General features: G+C 40.0%; 1 protein-coding gene across 2 annotated transcripts in view; it reads left to right on the top strand.

Annotated features, from left to right (window-relative positions):
* ITGB8 (integrin subunit beta 8) overlaps nt 1-1,763 on the top strand; it is a 48,437-nt gene extending 46,674 nt beyond the window's left edge. For both annotated transcript variants that reach the window (XM_066554255.1, XM_066554274.1), the window contains exons 14-15: nt 1,285-1,410; nt 1,649-1,763. In XM_066554255.1, coding sequence (XP_066410352.1) covers nt 1,285-1,410; nt 1,649-1,735 — 213 coding nt within the window. In that variant the 3' untranslated portion in view covers nt 1,736-1,763. The remainder of the gene's footprint in view (nt 1-1,284; nt 1,411-1,648) is intronic.
* The last annotated feature ends 22,796 nt before the right edge of the window (nt 1,764-24,559 follow it).

The following is a 24,559-nucleotide window of genomic DNA, read 5'->3' on the forward strand; positions in this document are numbered from 1 at the left end:
TGAGGAGGAGCAAAAAACTATTTATCAGTTTGGAGGTGCAGCTGCCCACCACCAAGGGTTTACCTTGCCCAACCCATCTAAATCTGAAAGCACCAGGAGGTGCTAGTATTTTGTAGAAGACAAGAAGATACTTGCTGTGTAAATACAATCTCTAGATTGATACATGCTTGTGATAGCCTCTCTTTTCCCTTGCTCTGTTGGGTGGTAGAGGAGCTAGATTTCTGGAAATGGGTAAATCTCTGCAGATGCCTTATCTATGCCACTCACTGCACACTTGGGTCACTTCATGAGTACTGGTAAAAACATGTCAGTGGTGGGGAAGGTTCTGTCATTCTCTCCTTGTGCAGAATCAGTCACAGCATTTGCCTTGCACAGCGGCATGAAATTGTTCTTGAAAAGGATTTAGATATGTCTTGAATAAGGACATTTAAAAATTGCCATGATGCCTCAGTAAGAGATGTCTGTGGCACTAAAACACTTGCCAGACATCACTAATAAAACTGCCCATCCATGCTGCTAACATGATCCAGTTTTTGCTTTAGGAGTGAGAGGGAATCAAGTGACAACTGATGTGTTCTCAATCATCATGTAGCTTAGTGTCCAATAAAAGAGAAACACTAAGAAAAAGTCAAAACTGTAAGAAAAAAAAATTATCACAGGGAAAATCTGTAAATCTTTTTTGCTTCTTTTATCAAAGCAAGGAACGTCATCTTAATATATGCATGGTGAGTATATCTGAGAAATTTCCTTTCACAGATGCCGTAATCAACCTTCACTGACACCCAGAGCAAGCAGGAGCAGCGAGTCCTATAAACAGAAATACATATTTTCCTTGAAAGCTCTTTATTGGGAAAACATTCATGTTATCATTACTCTGAATAAACATAAACCTAGATCTGAATTTCAGATGTAGAATTCAAGTGTATAACTTGAGCTGTAGGCCTCCATTTTGCCATTTGGGAGTAGCTTGAAGCTGAGGTTTTGTCAACACTTAAGTCTCCCATAGCCAGTGATCCTGGCACCAAGCAGTGTTGGCATATCCTGTATGTTATGAAATGATGGTAAGTGCTCTGTATAAAATCTTTCTTCCTCTCTTCTTTCCTATGTTCTGTAATCCAGTAACTAATTCATACCTATATACCTTTAAATATCCAGGTCATGACAGGGTTTGTGACACTGGCATTGTATTTAGCCAGCTTTTACCCACATATACACCGTTGTCAGCAAGAGTACAACAGGACCTAAATGTGTCTCTAACCTAACGCAAGTGCTATTTTCTTGCAGATGCCATTGCCAAGGAAAAGGCTTGCTGCCCAGACTCTCCAAAGAGAAAAGAAACCTAAATTGCAGCCTCTAAAGCTGGAGGAGGAAAGAGATCCTGATTACAGCCACTTTTCTGACACCAGTCATGTAGGTGTATTCTATTACAGAATTTCTCTGCCTGCATGATTCCTTTTGTGGTAGCTGCAGAATTGATCCAATATTCAGAGAAAATGGCATTAGGAGAGTTGGTTTGAGTGAGTATCTGAATATGCCTGATGACAATCAAAAGATGATGATTAGAATTAAGAATAAAAACTTTGTTAACAGACTGATTTTGACTAGTAAGGAGTTAATCTGACAAGTGGGTGATTTCTTTTGCTTTCAGGTTCTGCAACAAAGACAAGAACCTTGGAAATGCATTCCTGCTACCCTGGGCTTAAAAGCAAGCAGTTTAATGTATCGTATAAAGTAAATAAAAATCTAGTTTTACAGAAACTCAAGTGGTCTGAAGCTGTGATTAGAACACAAGTGCTGTCAGTTCTTCTGGCTGCTCATATTCTGCTTGGGAGTCTTGGAGTGGTCCAAGTTGTGTTGGACTGTACAGAATTCATATAAAATGGGCTACCAGTCTGATTTATTTGTACTCAAGAGGCCCCAACATTATCATCTGGTTCCTCATTCCAGGGACTGTGGTGGGTGGCAGAAAGCAGAATTTTCCTTATTTTTTTGTAAACCATTCTATCTCCTCAGCACAGAGCATAGCATGGTCTCTGATATTTTCTTGGCCTTGAACTTCATGATTCATGAAGGACAGTTACTGTTTAATAAAGATGATGTGTATGCAAGCAGATAAAACTACATTATTAGCCACAAAAGCATAACAATGCCAAGTTATGTCACATATGCTTATTCAAATCAGTACTTGTGATGTATTTCTTTCAGCTCTGCAGCTTGCCAAGCCCCCCTTTTGGGGCTCTAAGCCTCTTGTTTATGTCTGAGCAATCTGGAGAGTCCAGGACCTGTCTCTGAGTGGTGTTCCTCTGCTCTCAAAACTGCTCACAAGAGAAGCCTTTCTCACAAACCCCTTTCTGAGTTTTTGGGCTTTGACCATAGCCTTACCACAAGCATTCTGAAAGCATCACTGAGGCTGTAAGATGTGTGGCCTGCTGAGGAGACTGGGGACACGACACTGGATGGGTTTTTCATAAAATTTTCGGACACACTTTTGCTTTACTCTGCTCTAGACAAAGCAGGAATTTCAAAGACTTACACAACTTAATCATGGTGTTCTTTAGATTGTCCTTGTCTTCAGGAGTGTTTATGGTTGGCTTCTTTCCTTGAATCATTCTGCAGCTGCACCCAGGTTCTTGTGGGGGAAAAAACACAACAGCTAAAATAAATGCTTCCTGTCTTTTCCAGCTTCTTTTCTCCTCTTCTTGTGTATCTCTCTACATCTAAAAGGAGCTCTACCTGTGTCTTATTTGAAAATTGCAGACCCAGGGTCAGAGGACTTCATCAGGAAACAGCTGATGAGGAAAGCTTTTACTTTTGGGCAGAAAAGAACAAGTTAAAGTCTGTGGTGCAAAGCTAAAGAGAGAGCATCTCTCAACTTGGTCAGGGGCAGTACCATTCCCCTGCTCCTTTCCAGAATTAAGAAGCTGGGACTATTTCTTGCTGTACTAGCCAGCCCACAGATACCCACAGGAATTCTCCTGCTGTAAGCTTTAAATCACAGCTTCTGCAAGGTGTTTGCACCGTACAAAGCCCAGAGACGTATTTCTCCTCTAATATCCCCATTCTGATAACAAATTTTTTTTCATTTGTAAGTATTTCTTTCTGTATAACTTTGTGTGTGTGTGTTTATGGATGTTTATGTGTGTGTCTGTCTGCATATTCCATCCAAATTAACTTTTCCTCAGCATCAAGAAGTCCATCTCTGGTTGCTAACCAGCCTGTCAGTCTATATGCAGGCACAGTCTCACTCACCTTTTTTGTATATGCTTAAAATGGGATTCCTCCCCTAATTTCATATGCATAGCAGGATCTTCCTTTTAAAATTCCTGTTTCTGTTAATGGCTAGCTGCTATCGTGTGGAAACTGTGACTTGAAGTATTCCCTGCTGTCTCTATTTCTTCTTTTTGCTTTTATCCTTTTTGGCTGCTGCCTAGCACATTAAACCTAAAACCTGGAAGACAGACACAGCACCTGACCCTGGGATTTTTGGTTCACAAATAGGTCCTAATCACGATGTCAAAAATAATAAATTAATGATTCTTTAGCCAGTTTTTATCTCATGCCTTTGATTTTTTTAAAAAAGAAAGAATCATTTCGCCCAAAGAAAGAAAAGATAATGTGTCAGATCATTTTGCAAATCCAAAAAGTGTCATTCTCAGAAGGAAGATTTATTATTTTGTGACAGACTAGAAGTGTTTCATGGGGTCTAAAATGAAAACCAAGTAGATTAATTTCCAGACCCAAAACCAAACAAACTCTGGTTTCAACAGTTTTGTCCAAGGTTCACTTCTGTGAAATTGCTGGGCCCTTGTGGTTCAGTTGAAGACTCTGTTAGAAGTGAACATGCTGAGCAGCTTTAAATATCAAATCCATAAGATCACCTTTGATATCAGATATGCAGCAGTTTAGGAATGTTAATGTAATATGTTATATTCTTTCTTTTTAAAAAACACCATCTTTCACAGAACTTGTTTGGTGATCCAAAACATAAAAGGCTTTATTTATTGTCTTAGATGATGTTCCCTCTTGGGTCACCAAGAATTTCTGCTAGCAAATATTGTGGAATATTCTAACATTTTCTATTTTTCCCCTTTTTATCCACCAAAAAAAAGGTAGTTTGGACTTAAACTATCTGAAAATAATGTAATGCATAATTTACTGTTATTTCCTGTACTAACCAAGAACTTTGCTTGTCTAATTAGCTGACTTCTTGTCAAGTGTGGTATTGTACTTAATTACTTTTTTTTTCCCTTTTTTCATTTTTTTTTTATTTATGTGGAGCAGGAAAATTAACAAATATCTGTCAGCATCACTTGAAATATCTCAAAGTAGACTGTATTACCCAGTCTAAATGCCATTATTTAAGTGATTTGATACATTTGGTGCCCTTATTCCTATGGAATTCAAGTGTTTTTACCTTGCCAAATTTTACTCCCTCACTTGGTCAGTGCTTGGTTCCTCCTTCTTCCTTGGGTCAATGCAAGTGCTTGCCAGCAAAGTCTGCAATTGTCCTTTGAACTAATGAAATAAGGGATTTGCTATTCTTCAGCAAGCTTTGGCAAAGAGGACAGTACTGTAAGTTTTATATGATTACAGCACCTGGGCTATTGGAGTTTTATTGGATATAAAATGTGTAGTCAATTTATACACAGCTGCCCTGAAGTCAGCAGTATAACATACCTGAAATTTTGCTAATTCTAAGGGTTATGATGTGAGGGACTTTTTTGAAGAACTCTCTTTTGTTTGTGTATTTTTGAGATCCCCCTTGGAATGATATTTTTAGATACTTTATTTCCCCCAGGTGCCTCCCTAGAGGTCATCGAAACAAGATTAATTTACAGTGTTCACAAGGAAGAGGAATGATGCTGTGCCCTCCTTACCTTAGCAATATGGAAGTGACAAGTGCTCCCACAGCACCAGAACTGTGTTCCAACAAGAGTCCTTACTTTTTATATCAGTTCTCCATGAGAATAGCCAGGTTTTTTCAAACCTGGAGTCCCTCTAGCATGGTGTATCTGTCTCCAGCAGTGGAGGCAAGCTGCCATGGGAAGCATAAGCACACTCCAACTGTGTATTACTTTCCTGAGGTCCCCTAGCCTCAAGTAATTTTTCAGCATTTCCTACTTCTAATTCCTTTGGTAAATCAGTAACCCTCACTTTCAAGTATGTGCCATTGAGCTTACTTAAAAAAAAATAAATAAAAGAAAAAAGAGTCAGCCACCAAGTCTGGAACTGCTGCATGAAGAAGAGCTTCCTCTGGTTTTGAATGCAGCATTTGGAACGCAGGAACTATGCCCCCAAGCAAATAGAGGGGACATTGAACCCCAGCCTCTCTTCTCTGGAAAACTTGTCATGTGTTGCCAGGTCACCTTTCTCAGACTGTGAAGTCCAAACAGACAGAGTCATTTATACCAAAGCCTGTCCTTATCCTTGATCATCTTTGCAGCACTTTTCAGATCCTCTCCTATCACTGACATTCTCATCTCCTTCTTTATGAATGAAGGAGTAGAGTTGTTTTCAAAATTCAGAATGTACACAACCCATCTCTTTACCAGGGACATACTGATGTTTCTTCCCCTTTTATAATGCTTTCTAACATTTTCATGTCTTTCTCCTTAACAGAGGTGTTATACTGAATTATAGCATACTTTCCTGTTTAGCTCTGAAACCATGGAATGAAAGAAAGATGATTCCTCACATCTCTCTTGCATACAGGTGCTAGAAGTTCAGCTCCCTTTTGGCTCAAGAAGGATCTCTGTCTCTCTCCCCCCCTCTCTCTTTTTGTTTCTCATTCATAATTCTGTTTTTTCAGTGCATAGCATCATTCCTCATGAAGCAGAAATCTTGCCAGATACCCCCTCCAGTACTACAGCTCTGCCTTTCTACTTCTGTCTCCAGTTCTGCACAGGCTGTAGTAAAGGCTTCACAGAAAGTTCTTACTAAAGTCCTGGTCTCCAGATTTTTTTTTCCACGAAAATCATGAAAATCTTTTCCTCCAGAATTTCCTACCTTCTCTCTTCTATACGTGATTGATGGTTACCTAAATTCTACCCACTGCAACCCACTACTTCTAAGGTTAACCAGCCTTGCACTTTGTAGGCAAATTGTTTGTTTGCCTATGTGTCTGAACCATGTGCTGTATCAGAGCATTTTGCTCCTCTTCCCTTCCTGCTGGACATCCTAGTTCCAGAAGGGCATTTGCATTAAGAGCCCATACAATCCAGTTAAGAGAAACCTATTACTGGAGTCATACTTCCTTTCACTTGCCAATATGACATTCCTGATCTCACATGCCAGCCTACTTCTGCCAGCAGAAGTAAACAGGTTTTCTTAAGACAAAATATTCATCAACTGCAGCGTGTCCTCAATGAATGTCTCCATTAGCCCACTTCTCTCTGGGCCAGCTATCTGACTCTGAAATCCATACATACCTATGCTGTTTTTTCCACAGAGGCAATACTTACATGACTTTCCCTCTCTCCTTGCAGGAAAGGTGCTTCTAGTGTTCTTCCTTCTTTTTGCCTTTTTGGACAGCTTCAACATCTGTTCCTGAAGAAGTATCTGTTGCCAACTGCTCCTTTTTCATTAACCTCCCGTAGTGCCCTGGCTGCCAGGAGGGCCACACATGTCCTGGAATACATCAGGCACAACATCACCAGCTGGGCAAGGGAGGGGATTGTCCTGCTCTGCTCTGAGCTGGGGACACCTCACCTCGAGTCCTGTGTGTAGTTTTGGGCACCACAATCTAATAAGGGCATGAAGCTGTTAGAGTGCCCAAAGGAGGGCCACTAGGATGATGAAGGTTCTGGAGGAGAAGCCATATGAGGAGCAGTTGAGGTCATTTGGTCTTTTCAGCCTGGAGGACGTTGAGGGGAAACCTCTTTGCAGCTACAGCTTCATGAGGGGAAGAGGGGCAGGCACTGATCTCTTCTCTGTGGTGATTGAGGAAATGTCCTGAAGTTGTGTCAGGGAGGTTTAGGTTGGATATCAGGAAAAGGTTCTTCACCCAGAGGGTGGCTGGGCACTGGAACAGGCTCCCGAGGGAAGTGGTCACAGCACCAAGGCTGTCTGATTTCAAGAAGAGTTTGGAAAATGCTCTCAGGCACATGGTGTGATTCTTAGAGTCCTGTGCAAGACACATAGAAAATGAAAAGGTTATATATGGGCCCTAAAAAGTCCTGCTATAAATGATAGCATCTGAAAACCAGATCAATTGGTAAGCAAATCTCCCTGAATTATAAGCTGAATTTTTAATTAGATAAAACTATGAATTGTAAGCTGAATTCTTCATTAGATACCACTATGGCAATGGAAAGTATTGCTTCTTAGACAACAGTGAAAATGAGAGAGAAACAAGAAGGTATATGAAAAAAGTTAAAACAAGGATTATCATGTCCTCTACTGTGGTGACTGTCATCTTAAAAATTGTCTCTTGAGGGGATGGTAAATCACTATTTCACTCCTACGTTTTGTTCAAAGACAAAAGTTTTGAACTTCGAAATTTTGGCAGAGATTCCTCCAATTTTTGGCACAGCACAGTCCCAAATGCACTCCTACATTTGTTGAATCACAAGAAGTGGAAAATTAAAAATAAGAAAAGACTTCTGGGATAAATCTGAAAGTGAGAGTCATCATGACTGAAATCTGTTAAGATATTTTCCACAGTATGAATCTCTACTGCTTTTCCACGTGGGGTGTGTATTTAGATAAGGCTAGACATCTTGACAGGCTGAAAGAAGGGTCTGACAGGAGCCTTGTGACATTCAGCAAGAGCAAATGCCAAATCCCGCACCCTGTATTAACCCATTGTAGACTAACCCATTGCATCAATCTAGACAAGGGTTTGCCTTTTGGGGGGACAGCTCTGCTGGGAAGGATCTGTGAAGCCTGGTAGTTGCAAGCTGAATGTGTGACAGCAGAGAGTCCTGGCACCAAAACACACCAACAGCACCATCTTGGCTTGTATTTATGAAAGCATAGCAAGGGAAATGATGGAAGTGATTGTCCCCATTTTACTTAGCACTCAGTAGTACCACACCTAGATATTGCATCCACTTTTGGGTCTCAGTACAAGAAAGCCATTGAGGACCTTGAGCAAATGCAGCAAAGAGGTTCTGAGATGGTCAGGGTTGCAGCACTTGCGCAGTGAGAAGAGAGCAAGGGATATGGGCTTGTTCACCCTCAGTAAGAGGTGGCTCCAGGGCACCAAGGAGCAGCCTGCCAGTGCCGATGGGCAGCTGTTAGGTGATCAAGACAATGGAATCAGTCTCTTCACCAAGATTCGTAGTAAGATAATGGACATAGACTGGAACTGGAGTTTGAGACTGGGTTTTCAGAAGAATGTTCATTCTGAGAGTAATTAAGCATTCTAAGAGGTTGCTCAGAGAAGCTATGAGGTCTCTGTTCTTCAGTGTTTTTTAAATCCAGCCGGACAATGTCTTGAGCAAACTTTTCCAACGCAGCATTGCTCTCCTTTGGACAAGAGGTTGGACTAGAGACCTCTCAAGGTTCATTCCAATCTGGATAGGTCTGTGAGTCTGTGAGATATGTGGAGCCTGGTTAGCTCCTAAGCACACATCATTGTTCCCCTCTGTGTTACCTACATTTGCTTCAAGAGGCTTGCTGTATGCAGGTGGTCATTGGTACAGCTCGCAACAGTTTGCTAGGGATCTGCTAGGAAGGAAAAGCTGCAATCATCACACTCCTTTACAAAGCAGACCGATTCTCTTCATTGAAGAAATACCTATATAAATAAACTCAATTCAGTGACATTTATAGCACACATTGACTTTGAATGTGTATTCCTTATCTGGCCATGGAAGGTTTTTGCCATCTGAAGCATAGAACCATATTCTGCTCCAAGGCATATACAAATCCCTTTAGCTTCAGTGGGAATAGCATGCACATAGCTGAGGGTATGGCTTGGCCCATGATCAGTAGCCTTCTAAAAGCATTTTTTCCTACATTTTTTTTCTTGCAATATTCATCTTTTTCCTTTCCAAAGGTTCTGATGTCATTCCTGTTGCTGAAGTTATAGGGCTCAATTTAGTGGGAACATCTTTGAAGTTTAATTAGATTTCTTGAGAAAGACCATGGGTAATCTGAAATACAAATTCACAAGACTGCTTCAGGCTAAAGTGTCATATTAGACCAAATATTATGCAATTGTTCTGCAATTCATGCTCCCTTCCCACTCATGAGTTGAGTTTGAAAAGCTTGTGGAATATATATGACATATTAGAGAAGTGCCAAATGTTCCTTGTATAGTCCATTCTCATATTTCCTATGGAAAATGTTCCTTCTCACAATCTTCCCTATCCCACATTAAGATGAAGTTTGTCCATTACACCAGGGTAACATCATCCATGTCCACAAAATTTCAAGGAAAGCCTCACATGTCCACAATATCTGTTCCAATGGCAGCATCCAAGGTCAGGTACAGACTGCATCCATAGAGCTAGCAAGGTGAAATATTATATAATAGACACAGCTGCCATCTATGTCCTTTTTCTAGAAATGCATAAGTGATTTTGCAGAATTATCCACATATGACTATAAAAACTTGAACCTTATAGCTGCTCTGAACTAGTCCTGGCCTTGTCCCTCTGCTACAGTGTTTGCAGTGGGTGTGAAATCAGCAAACTTGCCTTTGGGGGCAGGGGCAGAGACCCAAGAGAGGAGGACATGAGATTACCTGTGTGCTTTACTCAGATGGTCCCTCACAAGGCACACTGGCAAGTGTGGAGGAGTGGGGAGAGATGCTGCATCCCACTGTCTGGCATCTCAGCACTTCCCTCATGCCCAACAAGCAACGGCATCTGCTTGGCAGTGCAGAAGTTGGGCTACAGTAGAACATCTTGTTCACAACTGCAACATTTTCAGCACAGAAGATCCTGAGATGTGTTTACAAACCCTAAGTTAAAATTTACTCTCAGTAACTTACTGTCCAACCATTTCTGTCTTCAGTGGAATAGTGACAGCAAAGCTGGTGTCAACTTGTCCAGACGTGACTGTCTCCAAGAGCTGACACGAAACAACACAGTCACCAAGCTCAACCCAAAACTGCTGCTTGTTTGGCCTCTTTGCAAGTACTCTAGGTAACGGGTCAAGATATGATTCCTTGGGCAGAGTCTGCAAGGGCAAGACTAAGAGGTGACCAATGGCGCACATCTTTGTCAGCAGGTCATGGTGATGACAAACCACATTGTTGCAGTCCTTCTTTTAATGCATATGGGGAAATTTAAGATCCCAGAAGATCTCCCACATGGAGGTGGGATGATATTGCCTTAAGCCCACTTTGTACAGACTTAATACATGGAGTTCTTTGGACCTACTGAATCCTTAGGCAAAATCAGCATTTTTTTTGGTATCACTGAAATAAGAGTTTTGTGGATAAAAATCTTCCATTCTGTACATTCCGTGCTTATTTCTTATAAAAGAAATTAAAGCAATCATCAAGGGGACATAGAACTTTACTGATGTTGCAACCTGCAAACAGCAAGAGATCCCTTTGTGTGAAATAAAACTTATATTTGGTTGCAACCATCATTTTACAGCACATAGCATTGAGATCTGATTCATTATGGCACAACTCCAGTTTTATAAATGGCATTTAGAGTAACGTTAGACTGATTCTGAGATGACTCTGTTTTTAATATTTGAGTAGTTTGTTGTTCTTTAACTGTCAGAGTTATGCATTGGAAAAGCAATTTATGTGTTGAAAAAGCAACAGTTGAATGTAATTTTCACAGCCGTGAGTCCACTAAAAGGAGTGCCCCCACAGGTCTTGTACTGCTGCCTAAGAAGTGGGACTATGGACTGAGAATAGAATATGTTACAAAACAGAAGTTCTGGACAATATATTTGGGATAATTAATATTTTTCATGGTGTGTAAATCTGTCATGTGAAGGCTTGAACACATGATAGCTTTGTGGGATATAAGTATGGCATCCATAGAAGGTTCATGAGTACTGGTACGTTTGTGTCTCTAATGTCAGATTTTGCTCCGAAGCTGTGTTCTCCAGGTCACCCAAACGGAACATGGCCACCTGAAAGAAGCCCCTCAGGCCCACCCAGCCCAAAGCACCCCAACTGGACCTCCCTGACCTGTCATGCTTTCCTCAACACTTTTTCCAGCATCTGATTTATAAAACAGGAGAGGGATGAGAGCAGTACAACAGAGCTGGGGGGCTGTAGCCAGCAGGGGCCAGCTCAGGAGGAGCCCCATGGGGAAATCCCACCTCAGTTCATGATTTGGGCCCTGTAAACAGGGCCCTTATTCTCACAGGCCCTCTCCCCAGTGCAGCAGCCTCTGTTAATGTAACACACTCTTTGTTGCCCCTTCTTTTCCTCATTTTAAACAGTTTGAAGCAAAAGAATTAGGATCCCTAAGTCATATGCCTTCTGTAGGAGAGCTGCCTTTTGTGCTACAGACTGGTGGTGTGCCAGGACTTCTCCTTACAGAAAAATGAGTTCTTCCTCTATGATCATGCTTTGGGTTTGTGTAGGAGTGTTTGGTAATATTAAGTACATGCTTTTTTCAGTTTCATCCAGTGGTTTTAGGTCTCAGGAGTACTACTCCTTTCCCCCTTCAAGGGGATCCCTCCTCCATAGATGAACTGGTCAGCTATTCATATAAATACTGTTTATTCTTCTGGTTTTGAATTATGCCTATTAAAGAATTTGCTTTGCTGCAAGAGAGGCATCCCTGGGATTTGGGACTGGCCACATGCCATGGTTTCCACATGCAAACCCTTGGAGCTAGTCTCAGCTTTTCCACTGTGGCTTTGTGCTTTGACAGCCTTCAAGAGTAACATTACTTATTTATTTTCTCTTTTTTTGATGTGTGTCTGAAACTAGGTATCTGACTGTGCTTTTCAGACTTTAAAACAAGTTTAAAAAGCATGAGTTGTACATATAATGAAATCTGGTTGCTCTCCATCTACTAGAAATCTCTGCATCTCTCCCTGATAACCCCAGCACACTCCTTCATGTCCCCATTTATTTGGTTGGCAGACAAAGGGTGGAAATAATGCATATGCCCATTGGCAGGTTGGTGTGCCAACAGGCCAGCAACAGCCAAGCTTTGGAAAGGGTAGAGGAACACAGTTGTTCCCCTGTCTTGTGTCCCCAGGTGTCATTTTATCCAAACACCAACATGGGAGAAATTTCTATATTTAAGAATTGTAGGCTGATTTCCTCTTTCATAAGTTATGCATGGCAAGTGGCCAATTGAAAATTAAGTGATGGTGCAAATCTTTCTTTCTCCTGCTTTTATTTTTTATTATTGTTTTTTAGGAAACCACAAGAGTTAAATCAGCAGTTCTTAAGCCTTTTTCCTGTGGTTGATTTGGGCAAACAATGGTGCCCACCCACTTTGCAGTTCTGTCTTGCTGTGTTTATATTTCCTCATGAGAAACCAGCCAAAATCGCTGCTGAAGATGGAGTTGGGAAGGAGAGGTCCCATAAGAGCAATAGGCTGCCAGTAATGTCTATCAAAAGGACACTGCTGCTGCTGCTGCTGTTGCTGTGTATTATTACTGTACTTCTAAGGTTGAATATCAGTCTTACATGATTGGTTTTTTCTTGAAATACTATTTGGGTAAACAGGAACATATCCCACAGGAGGTAAAATTCATATGTCATAGACTTCCATGTTATGAACTATTGACATCTTCTCACTTTTCCTCCAGGGAGAAAAAAAGGTGTGGATCCAAAGAATGTCAGCAAGAAAAAGCATCAAGCAATTTCAGTACACTTGATGCCATGAAACAGGCCTTGAAATAGAATAACCTCTTTTTGAGGGTCCAAAAAGATCAATGGGGAAATTAGGGACACTTCCAAAACTTCAGTATTTATGCCTATTAATTATAGTTTATTTTTAAATCAATAAGTTTTTGATCAGGAAGCCAAATTTTATTTGATAAACCTTTATACTTAACATTTTCAGCCAATTTACTTTTTTTTTTCTTTTATCCACAAATTGGATGACACTGGAGCTGCATAAACAGCACACAATGCAAAGCCCAGTATTGGGAAAATTGCTCATATAGTTGTTTTGGTTGATCTATTAAAGTAGTGGTGTTAACAGAACATCTTAAATTGCACAGTAATAATTTGTACTTCCTACTTAGGGTATGATGGTTTTCCAGTTTGGTTTATTACACTGTAAATAACTCCCTTGCATCTGGGTTGATTTGTTTATTCAATTAAATCTGAAGGAAAAACAACCCAGATTTGCAACAGTTAAATAAAGCAATTGTGCCATCCAGTGGCTAGCTAGGTTAACTCATGTCTTCTCCTTCCACATGATCATTTGGTCTTTCTTTTTTCTTACTCAAAATAATATATGTCATAATAATATGCAATGTTCCATTGCTGTATCCCATTTATATATGCAATAAAAATTTAATCCTTTTAAAACTTCTTTTTTCTACACTATTTAAACTGAAGGCCCAAAAGAGGATTAAGATGTGCCATATATTCTTCTGGATCAGTTAAAGTTACAGGTTATTACACACGCTATCTCAAATATCATGGACTATTGGCAAAAATGAGCAAATAAAAACATAGCATTTATCTCCCTTGACCATGGAGCATGGCAGAACCTTTAATTAGGTGTTTCCAACATAACTTTTTATAATAACAGCTGTGACTGAGTTTATAAATTGGTTCATGAAACATCTCTGTGACTGTTTGAAAGAAAAATTCAGAGAGGGCAAACAATATGACAAAATAATCCTACGGTATGATTAAATTCTTCAATGTCACACTCATCTCTTGAGGATAAATTCTAAGGCAGCTCTCTGGAGCCTCATGTGAGATCTGGGGTTTGTTGCTTGACTACTGAGTAGATTAGGAAGTGTGGTCACAAGTCACAACTTGAAAATAGGTCATCATTTCCAAACCAAAATCCACTGTGATCACTTCAGAGGAAGAAGAATGTCCCTAATTACAACATTTTGTTGGTGCTCCACAAGCCTGTTTTGGGGAAAGTTTCATTGTGCAAATTAACTTATGGCATCCACATGAAGCCTGCAGTTTGGACAAACACAACACTGCGTGCGTGGGTGTGAAGGACCAGGCATAGGCATGTAGGATGTAGGTGTGTTTTGTCTCAAATATTCTGGCGGTTGTGACAGGAAAGTTGTGGTCAGAACAGAGGGTCCCACAGAGGTGGGGCAGCACATTGCTGAGCCAACTTCTTTTTCCATCTTGGGACTCACTCTTACCGTCCCCTGACTTCCTTCCTGGAGAGCTCAGAAGGGCTGACTGCTCAGATGCAAACAATATGGCTGAGTGTGTGCGATGGAATGGGAGGAAAAATCAGTTTTACATGAGAGACTTGCACCAGAAAAGCTGTGAAAGGAAGTGCATCAGTCCCTCTCACTCTTTCTCTTTTTCCTCTCTCTTAGTCTCACTACTCCAGATCCAGACTATCCACACAGCAGGACCATCGCAGGATCTAAGGACTGATGATCTTCTTGCTTCTCTTTCTCTTTTCCACCTTTATTTCTCTCCACTCTTGCTTTGTCTAGACAAGGTTCAATTGTCATATTATACCCTGTACATTGCACTCAAGTTTTTTTTGAAGTCGGGAGCTTTTTGAAGTGTGTTGTAAAAGTTTAGGGCTTGATAGAACACACTTTTGAGACTAAAGACTGGGCTGGTTGCCCGAGCTAAGACAATTATACAATGAAGTCAAAGAGAGTTCCCTGACAAGTGGCCTGGTGCCTTTGTTCAGCCTAATGGGAATTTATAATAAACATAGCTCTCCCTACCAAGTTGGTTGTGATGGTGGGAAAGAAAAAAATAAGCAGCTCCTCCGTGAAGGCAAAATGCAAGCAAAATACATTTCAAACATGTATGGTGCTACACATTGTGCTACGTTGTGGGAGAGAAAGATTCTAATGGACTATTCTGGTTCCTTTTCTTACTCAAGTTGTTTGCCATCCCCTTAAAACATTAACCTTGTGCACAGGAGTTGCACATCCCGGAAGCTGTTACCAGGAGAAAAAGTGCATCATTAAAATAGCGTGGGGGCCTCACACTGTGGGTACAACTCATGAAGGGACATGTTCCAGTCCCAGAACACAGTGACAGCTTGCTTCTTGTACAAGTGCCCTGTGTTCTCCTGACCATGGCAACATACTCTTCTAGCAGATGGACTGGCCTTTTATTTTCACTTGGGTTTAATTGCAGGTTTTTAGCTCTTGGGCTCTTCATGTAGTCCAGCTGTGTAGTCCTTCCAGGAGCAGCACAAACACGTGTTGTGATCCCATGCAAAGCTCTCTCTGTCAGGTACAGCTGCCAAACCATCCTCCATTCTGGCATGTCCTCCCCACTTTCCTTCTCCACATTGCTACCACAGGAGTGACTCATTAAATCTCAAACTTTTCTGTCAAGTGTTAAGCCATTCCAAACATATTTCTTGAATGCAAGCAGCAATTCCTCTATGCCAGGACTTCCAAGGAAATCTGTCTGTAATGCTGCCCTGATTCTCATGGATGTGAATTACTACCCACCAGTGCCATATGCACTTCACCATGATGAGATATGAGAGAATAGTTAACACAGTGACATCCTTTTGCTACAGAGACACAGGAAGGTTCTCCCACAAGGAAAACCTTAGATCTAAGCAAAACTGTATCTTGCCCTGTAATTTAGAAAGTATCTACAAATTTAGGCTGTCTTTTGAGAGGGCCAATCCAAGAGGAACTTAAAACAACTGGCAAGAATCCAGCATTTTTGAGGCTTCTTAGAAATGAGGCAGCAAAATCACTGGTCACTTTTGAAAATGTTGCTGGAGATGCTTTGTTCCTTATGCACACATGTTCATATTTACAAAACAATGTTTATTCATACTGTGCCACACCTGGAAATGAGATTCATACATTTCTTTTACATATTGTAAAATGTAATAAATACATAGAGTTCATAATACATGCAATATAAACTATAATAAATATATAGATGACTCATGCTTTGTTATATAGTATACAGTCTATTATATTGTATCATATAATTTCTAGTATATACAGATCTATTCTCAGAACACAGATGAATAACAGCTAAATGCAGATGTTCTCTGCTGGTTGTTTGTTGGTTTTGTCTTTTCTAAATTGTAACAAAAAGTTAATGTTTAAAAAATGAAACAAATAATCAAAAACTACAAAGCCCAGCATCAAATGTCAGGAGGGATGAAGAACCAAGACCTTCTCAGCTTCAAAATTTTTCTCAGCTTCTCAGCTGCAAAAGTCTAAAGAGACTAAATGACAATTTTGAATGTTTGTGTTGGAGAAAAAAAAATCTTCCTCAAGAACAAGACCCAGCCTTCCCAGTCAGATAAAAATTCACTGCTCTGCAGCCCCTTGAAGAAGGAAAGTGTTGACAGTTGTCACTATTTCACTCTGACTGAGTGTGTGTCTGCTGGACAGACCTCTGCCACCCTTCCTGTATGAATCCCACTTACCAAATCCAGGTGAAGTTGGGACCAGGTGCAGATACAGAATTGTGGATGAGATCAGCATTGCTGTGATAACCATCATCGAAGAAGAAAAAAAAAAAAGATTTTGAGCTGTCTTGAAGAAACATTAACGGATTTCTAGTGAAAAAATTTTACTGGACAGAGAACCTAAGGTAGTGTGTAAACAACAATCTGTATATTTAACACATTAAGAGAAAATATTGTTTAACTGGCCATGTAGTTAATAATAAGCCAAATGAAAGGAAGTTATGGTAGAGATATTTTTCCACTTTCACCCTCTTGCAAAAAGTGTTGACACAGTTCTTTGAGTCAAATCTCAGTAGGGAGGAGATAAGGCTGTGATTATTAGCCCTCTGACTCCTAACCCTGCCCTGTTTAAGTAAAGTTAGGCTGGACCTGCAAACAAGGAGGCATTCACTGAGTTGAGCTTTCATTCCACTGGAGTATGTGTAGCTTGAGATACCTCACTGCATTCAGATTCCTGTGTGCTTGATTTTCATGGTTACGTATTAAGTCACTCCACTCCTTTCCCATTTATTTTTGGCTCCTTAAGCTTGGCTGCCTATGTGACTTGTCCTTGGGGAGCTCTTGGCCCAACAGGCATGAACTCCTGTCACAATTAAAGCTAACCTCTGATAGTTTTGATATGCCTGGGCCACCTTCCAGAGTCTGCTATGATAATGCACAAAAGCAGCGACGAGGCAGGCAGGCTCATCTTTTTGAGCACATTATATTTGTCCCATCTATGGCTTACCTATCATGGGATATAATGTAACAGCCATGCCTGACCTCTTCTGAGGACACTTTATTGGCAGTGGTCATTTCTACTTATCATGAAGAGCAATTGCCATGCTATCAAGTTTGTAAGGAAACTTAATCAAGGCAATCATCTCAAGACAGAGATGATTCTCTGTCTTTTTACAGCTATGAATTCTTCTGCAGCAGTAGTATTTGTGAGCTACTCTGACACAAATAATTCTCAATAATTAATTTCTCTCACAGCAGTCACCGCCCAGGGGAAGATGCCAAATCTCTTTTTGTTCTGTCTCATTAGTCCCAAGTAATGAGCATGTGTGCAAATTACAACTCTGATTCCTAAAACTTCAGGCAAGGAGGCAGCATCAGAAATGATCTACCAGAACTCAGCAACAGTGTACTTTTGGCCATGCTGCTTCATGCTCATATCCAGATCTACAGCTACTTGATAATCTGTGCTCATTATCTTTTCTCACCATCTACAGTTAAGGTAAACAGACTTTTTCCCCATTAGTAGTATTGTCATCCCATGTATCATTTTCCTCCTGTGTTTTCCAGTTGACTTTTGTAAGATTCATTTTCACTTTTAGAAAAATTAATATTTTACTTTAAAACTTTTCAGTAATATGTTGATCAGAACCCAAACAGCAGTTACTACCTGCTTTCAGTACTGATACAGTGTCTTGGAGATGCTACAGTTCTCCAACCTCTTTCTAGTATTCCTGTTCTTCTAGAAATATTTCTGTTGCTGTGATTGCTGATTAATGTTATTATAATATAATATAATATAATATAATATAATATAATATAATATAATATAATATAATATAATATAATATAATATAATATAATATAAATATGAAGAGACTAGCTTCAGGATAGTCCTAGGTTGTAACAGGTTCTCTACCCTTAATCATGGGAAATTATGCCCATGCTTAAATATACATATATATACATGGGAGATGTAGGATCTGGGCAAGATGTAAATGCTATAGAATAGGGGATGGTAATGTGAGTGAGCAGAATGTGGTTTGGAGAGGCTTGTCAGGAAGACTAAATTTGGGAATACCATTCCTAAACCAGAACTATTCCATACAGCTTTTATGGGAAGGGTTTATGGAAATACCACTGTTCTGTTTGGGCATGACTCACCACAAGATCCCCACACTCAAATGAGTAATATGGGGGCAGAGCTGCTATGGTCATCCAGGAAGAGGATCTGCCCCAGGTGTGGGGCAGATGTGTGCCAGCACATGCAGCTGTGTGAGCCAGCGGAGAGGAGAGACCCTGCATCCTACAAACTGTGTCACACCACATACAGAATGCCAAGGCTCTGTCAAGGCAGTGGCAGAGCAGTTTGAAAACTAGGCCTTTTTGTGTAGGTATGCTTAAAGACACCAGAGTGCTTTACCTTGGATTGGCACAAAACACTGAGTGTCATACAATTATGCAATGAGAAGATGAAGATTTTCTGATGAGATCTTTGGAATAGAAACGGAAACAGGGCACAAAGGAGCAAAGTTAACACAAATTTTATCACATCTGTTTTAGCACACCTCACTGTAGGAATTCCTGAGTGAATTCCTTAATTTTCACCAAGAATCAAGTGAATTTAAAATAAATGTTTTGAATAAAGGTATACATGCATTTTTGGACAAATGTTTTGAAAAAGATAAAGTATGGAATGAAAGACAGACATTGCCATCACACAGCTATGCAGTCCCCTCTCTTGCAATTCGCTTACAAATCGTAGGGAGCTTCCCTGCCCAGATTGATATTTCACCCTGATGCTGTAAATTCTAACTGGCTTCAGTAAATTTTCTAGACCTGACCATCATAATGTCAGTGCAGAGCAAAGCTTGATGTTAGAGCAGTATTATGGGCTCAGTTTGTCTGTGGTCTCTGGGACCTGCAGCCATGTCACTAGCAAATAATGCATGTGCAGAAACAGGGTGAACAAAACCTTGCTCCCTGTAAATTTTGACTGTGCAAGTTCTGAGGAATTTTAAACTCAAAATTCCTTTTGTAAAATAAAATAGGCATAGAACCCTTCCTGGATTTTTCTGAGGTAAAACCAAAGACTTGGGAACTTGTGGTGACTTAATTGGTTATTCATTTACTTTTCTATTATCTTTTAATGTGTGGTGTTAATTTCTTTTTAAAAACTAGAGCAAAGGTTTTTGCTGAGTGTTTGTTGACAGGATCTGGGAACCAGCAGCATCAGACTGAATGCTGCTCCTTCCAATTTTCTTTTGCTGGGAACAATGGAGTTGTGTTACTAAATTTTCTTTACTTCTATTAAAGAGGCACAAAGATGCTCTGACCAAAATGCAGACTTTTCATGTTAGATGCAATTTGTGAAGCCATATAAAATAAATCTGTTAACATAGGGTAGGAAAAGGAAATGATTAATTTTAGGGAGAGAAAATAAGGGAATTAGGGCAAGACAGCAATGGAGTTGTGAGAGGCAAGGCCCAGGAACAAGCACTTGGCTGAGGGCAGCTGTGGGGATGTGGCTTTGCTGGCAGTGAGCAGATATGTGCCTGCTTCAGGATGGATTAAATGCTGAGAGCAAGCAGATGTGCAACTTATCCTCATACCATTTATACTTCTTGCAGATATTTCCACAGCTGAAGGTAGGTTGTTCTGTAGCAGGACTGGAAGTAATGCTCTGCAAGCTCTCCTTCCCTGCTGTCACTGAATTTATGAGCACTAAAGGAAAATCCAGGCATTCATACCAGTCAGTACATTTTGCTGTGTCTCAGAATGCACTTGAGGTACCAGAGACAATGTTTAAAATGTGTCTGCTCCCAAGTGCAAGGTGACATTTTAAAATGTTCACCACCCAGATGCCATCAGTTAATAGGCACTTGGGAAAAAACCCAAAACACAACAATCTGTTTTCAATAAGAGTCCTTCTTACACACCAGGTGCCTTATTCAGCAATTAATTGACTCTCAGCCTTGCTCTCCAGAATGAGGGAATAGGTTTTTGATAAGCTATTATAGACTGAATGCCAGTGATGGAACTCCATTCCATTTGAACATCTTTGATCAGAAGCAGGTGTAAGATTTGCTTAAAGCCTACAAATCAGTTTGGTCAGCAGGAAGTTGCATTTTTCCATGCAAGAAAGGATTGTTTTTAGTTTGGAAACCCTCTCCCAGTTCTGGGAGTTGCTCTAGCCATCTCTGCAAATAAGGGGAGTGTGTGAACTGCACCTCACTGCTCCTGCCCAGCACCAGCATCTGCAGCTGTGCCCTGCCAGTAGAGGAAGGCACAGTCCTACAGGCTATCCTATGCTTCCAATGTTTGCATTTGTATTTTAAGTTCAATCAGCAGAGTCCAGAGCAATAATCAGGCTCCAAGATCTCAGTGATCCACAGTAAGGGTCCAAACCTCAGAGAGACAGCACAAGGCTTGCTCCTCTGGCTGTTCAGCTGCACAATTGGCTCTCTAACCAGCTTCATCAAAGAGAACAAGTCCTGTCATGGTTTGGAGGAGCTGGAATACTTTGGGAAAATTCCAGGCTTCAAACACAGGCCACAGATATTTATTCAAGACAGAAGTATAAGTCATCAGGATGAGTGATAAATTTAATTAGGTTTTGTAATCCCATTCATATTTTCAGTTCACTGTTTCTATTTATTGCAATGGGCTGAATGGATATACAACACTAGAAATTCTGATTGAAAATGTATTTGTTTCCTCTACTTTCCCCAATATTTGGACAAGTTTCCCCTCTTAGAACTTTCACCTTTTTTTCCATTTAACTTATCTATTACTTAACAAAAGCTACACTATTTCTGCATACCCTCTGTACTCTTTTTCAGTTAATTACTTTATCAGCTTTTACAGGCCAGAATTCAATCAATATGAAAATCTAGTTACCTCTGGGCTTTACTTAATACTTCATCTGCCCATCTGGAGTTCTTAACTCAACATGGAAAGATAAGGCTTCTATTATGGAAAACCTTCTTTCTCCCCTTGTACTTCTGGGGATCCCCTGCAGACCTGTGAGTTGGTATTAGGCAAACTACTTTGAGCAAATGATAGCTTCTTTATTTAAATACTTTCAAACTGTAATGCCTAATTAAACAGGCTGTGCTTTTTCCCTGTCATTTAGTGCTGATCAGATCAGATAGCATGGAGTAATTATCTCAAGCTAAGCAAGGTATGACAGCCATCAGATATGGATTTTAGTGGTTTGTTTATTTTGTCATTTAATGGACTTTCAGAAGTGCAATAAAAAAACCTATGAAGTGCATATTTGGAACTATTCAAGTAGCACAAAGATGAAGTGAAGCATCCCAAGCATTCTTTGCCTGCAATGGGAAATGCAGAACCTGACAAAAGCACTCATCTGAAAAGGCAGCCCCAAGGGAGCTGCCACTCCGACCACCAGCCATCACCCCAATGCACTGCAGCTCTTCTCTCTGCACACCAGCAGTGCTCCACTCCTCTTTCCTTCAGCTGTAAAGCCCTCCTCTTCCTGGCACTAGCTTTCTAGAGGGTTTCTGGTTTATGTGGTCTGCCTTTTTGAAAACTGCCCCAAAAAAATCATCTACAGAAGTGCCAGTCCAAATATGACAAAGTACTTATGAAATTTTTATGTATGCTCATTACTTAATAGAATACTTTCCACTGTATTATTCCACCTCAGCCTCATTAATTAATCACATAGAGCATGGGATCACTTAATACCTCAACATCTGTCAGCTGGATCACTCTGCAGGTACAAGAAAGTTCAAGTAGGTTCAACAGTTTTTTCTCTGGTGTTGTAGGAGACATTGGGATTTGGCTGAAATGTACTATTCAATGGACTTTAGAATCTTGTATCATTTAAATTGGGAAGGAAGACCTTCTTCTTTTTCTTAGGAATATTCCATATTTTTCTGTTACACTTCAATTATGTTGCCACAAGGAAAAATTTCTCTGAAATACTAATACCAAAATATACCCTGAGCTGTAGTGAAAGCTGGAAAGCACTTGGAGATGGACATCATCAGGTTGAAAACAGTGTCTACACTTCTCCAAAAAAATCTTTCTTCGGAGAGTTAACTCTACTTAGTGATTTAGAAATACTAAAAGCAAAGTTTTTCCAACAGTATTTTGGCTTTTCTACTTGCAGTTCCAGCTGCGTCCTTCAGATTTGAGATAAGCAGATACAAAAAAATAAACTTTGCTAAAAACAGAGCCAACTTGAGCAAACCTCCAAAAATACTGGATACTAAGTTTGGGGTAAGCCCAAACACATTCTTTTGTGTCATCCAGTTCCATTATCTAAAATTTGATTGGTGAATCAGAAGGAACCACTATTTCACTAAAGGTAGCAGCAGTAAATAGATTACTTTCAGGAAAAGCATTATCTGCTTTAACATTTCTGGGCCATTGGTTTTGATTTGTTTGGGGTTGGGCTTTTTCCCATTCCTTGTATATGAATATTTTTAATTAGTTTCCTGAAAATGTGCAGTGTGTCTGCAAGTTCTCTGAATTGGCCATCTTCCCATCACATGACTTACACCATGGAGCCTGTTCTCCACATTTTTTATCTTCTTTCAGGTACTAAACATATAATAAACACAAAGTTAGAGAGCCTTATGATTTTGCAGTGCCAGTGAGGTCTCATGTGATTAACCTGCTGAGTAGAGCATGAAATACTAAGAAACAAATGTTCCACAAGACAGGAACTGCACACAGTAAATTAAGCAAATCATGGCTTAATGCTTTATATGAATGTTTGGTTCTACTTTTTTTTTCCCCTGAGGGCAAATTAATATTTTATTATTTTTGGTTGATATATTGAAACAGATAAATACACTAATACTGATTACTGGTAACAGCTTATGGACAAAAATGAAGTAAACTGCATATGTGGGAAAGAAAAAGGCATACAATCCTGATCTTCTTAGGGTCAACTACATGAGTTTCAAGCTTACCTAAAAAGCTGGGCCATTCTGTTTCATTTACATATTAAGTCCACCTCATTTACTGCAGTAAACTGGATCAGGAGGGGATTGAATTTCTAAGTAGCACTTATGTTCAGATCTGCCACAGTGCATCCAATAACTACTGGTACAAGTTACAGCTAAAGTCACTGTTATCTGTAAGAATTTTACTTTGGAGCATAAGATCCACCTGGGAAAGGATCTTGAAGCATAAGAAAGTTTCTGACCAGCAGGGAAATATTCACCCAAACTTCGTGTGATGTAAAGTCAGCCTTTTGTTAAGTCAATTTGCAAACCTGCTCTGTTTAGGGAAGGATAACAATTTTGGGGAACAGCTTCCTCCACAAAGAAAAACAGATCCTGGAGAATATTTTCACTTCACATTAGACATTTGGTGGAGGAAATTATAGAAAATTCTTTTTTATTTTGTGTTTGAGACTCTGATTTCTTAGACATGGCAGAAAATCAGTAAGACTTGATCATAAAGAAGTAAACAATAATTCTCTTCCTAACAGATAGTAAATTATACAACAAAAAAATAAATTCTGTGGCAGGTGTTTATATCAGAAATTAATTTACAATCTTCATTACACTTCTGCCCAAAAAAGCCACTCATATACTATCACTAAAGCTGGAAATATTCCATATTGTATAGATTTTTTTTTAATGAAACTGGTAGCAACTTTCCAATATCATGCATGACCTTCCTGAAAAAGAACATCATTCTGGTAAGAAAAAACCTCATCCTTATTCATTGGTAGCTTTAGACTTTTTGTTTTGTTTTTGACAAGTTAGACCAATTTGAAATGTTGATCTCCCCAGCTCCCAAAGCATGTCCCTTTGCCTGTTACCTGGCAAGACTATGTCTGTGACAGCTAAAACTTTGGGCTCTGATGAGCACAAATTTAGAAAAGTGCCTAAAAATTCTTGGAAAGAAAACAACTGAGACAATAGAAAAGCATACCCCTATAAATTTCTCATATCCCTCTGTCTCCTTTTGCACCCTTACATGCCCTGTTGTGATGTTACAGACTCCTGCTCACAAGCAGGTACCTGGACTTTCCCTGGGCTGAGTTACCACACAAAAAATCTAATACAATGTGGGGATTGTTCTTGGAGCTCTCTGCCTGCTGACATACATTAACCGGGTACAATAAAAGATCTACTGATCTGTACCCAGCAATGATTGGTTTCTAAATATTGATCTTTTGCACCAGGGCACGTCTTACCTTCTGCACAGCAAAGCAGCTGAGCAGATTGCCTTCTGCCAGTGGTGTTTGCTTGAATTAACTATTTAACAGGAGGAAGAGGTGTGTCCTCCTCATCACGGTGATGTGCATGGCGAGAGGCAGCTTCTCTGTACTGAAAGGTAAG

Source organism: Molothrus aeneus, chromosome 1, assembly GCF_037042795.1.
Source record: "Molothrus aeneus isolate 106 chromosome 1, BPBGC_Maene_1.0, whole genome shotgun sequence".
In the NCBI taxonomy this organism is placed as follows: domain Eukaryota; kingdom Metazoa; phylum Chordata; class Aves; order Passeriformes; family Icteridae; genus Molothrus; species Molothrus aeneus.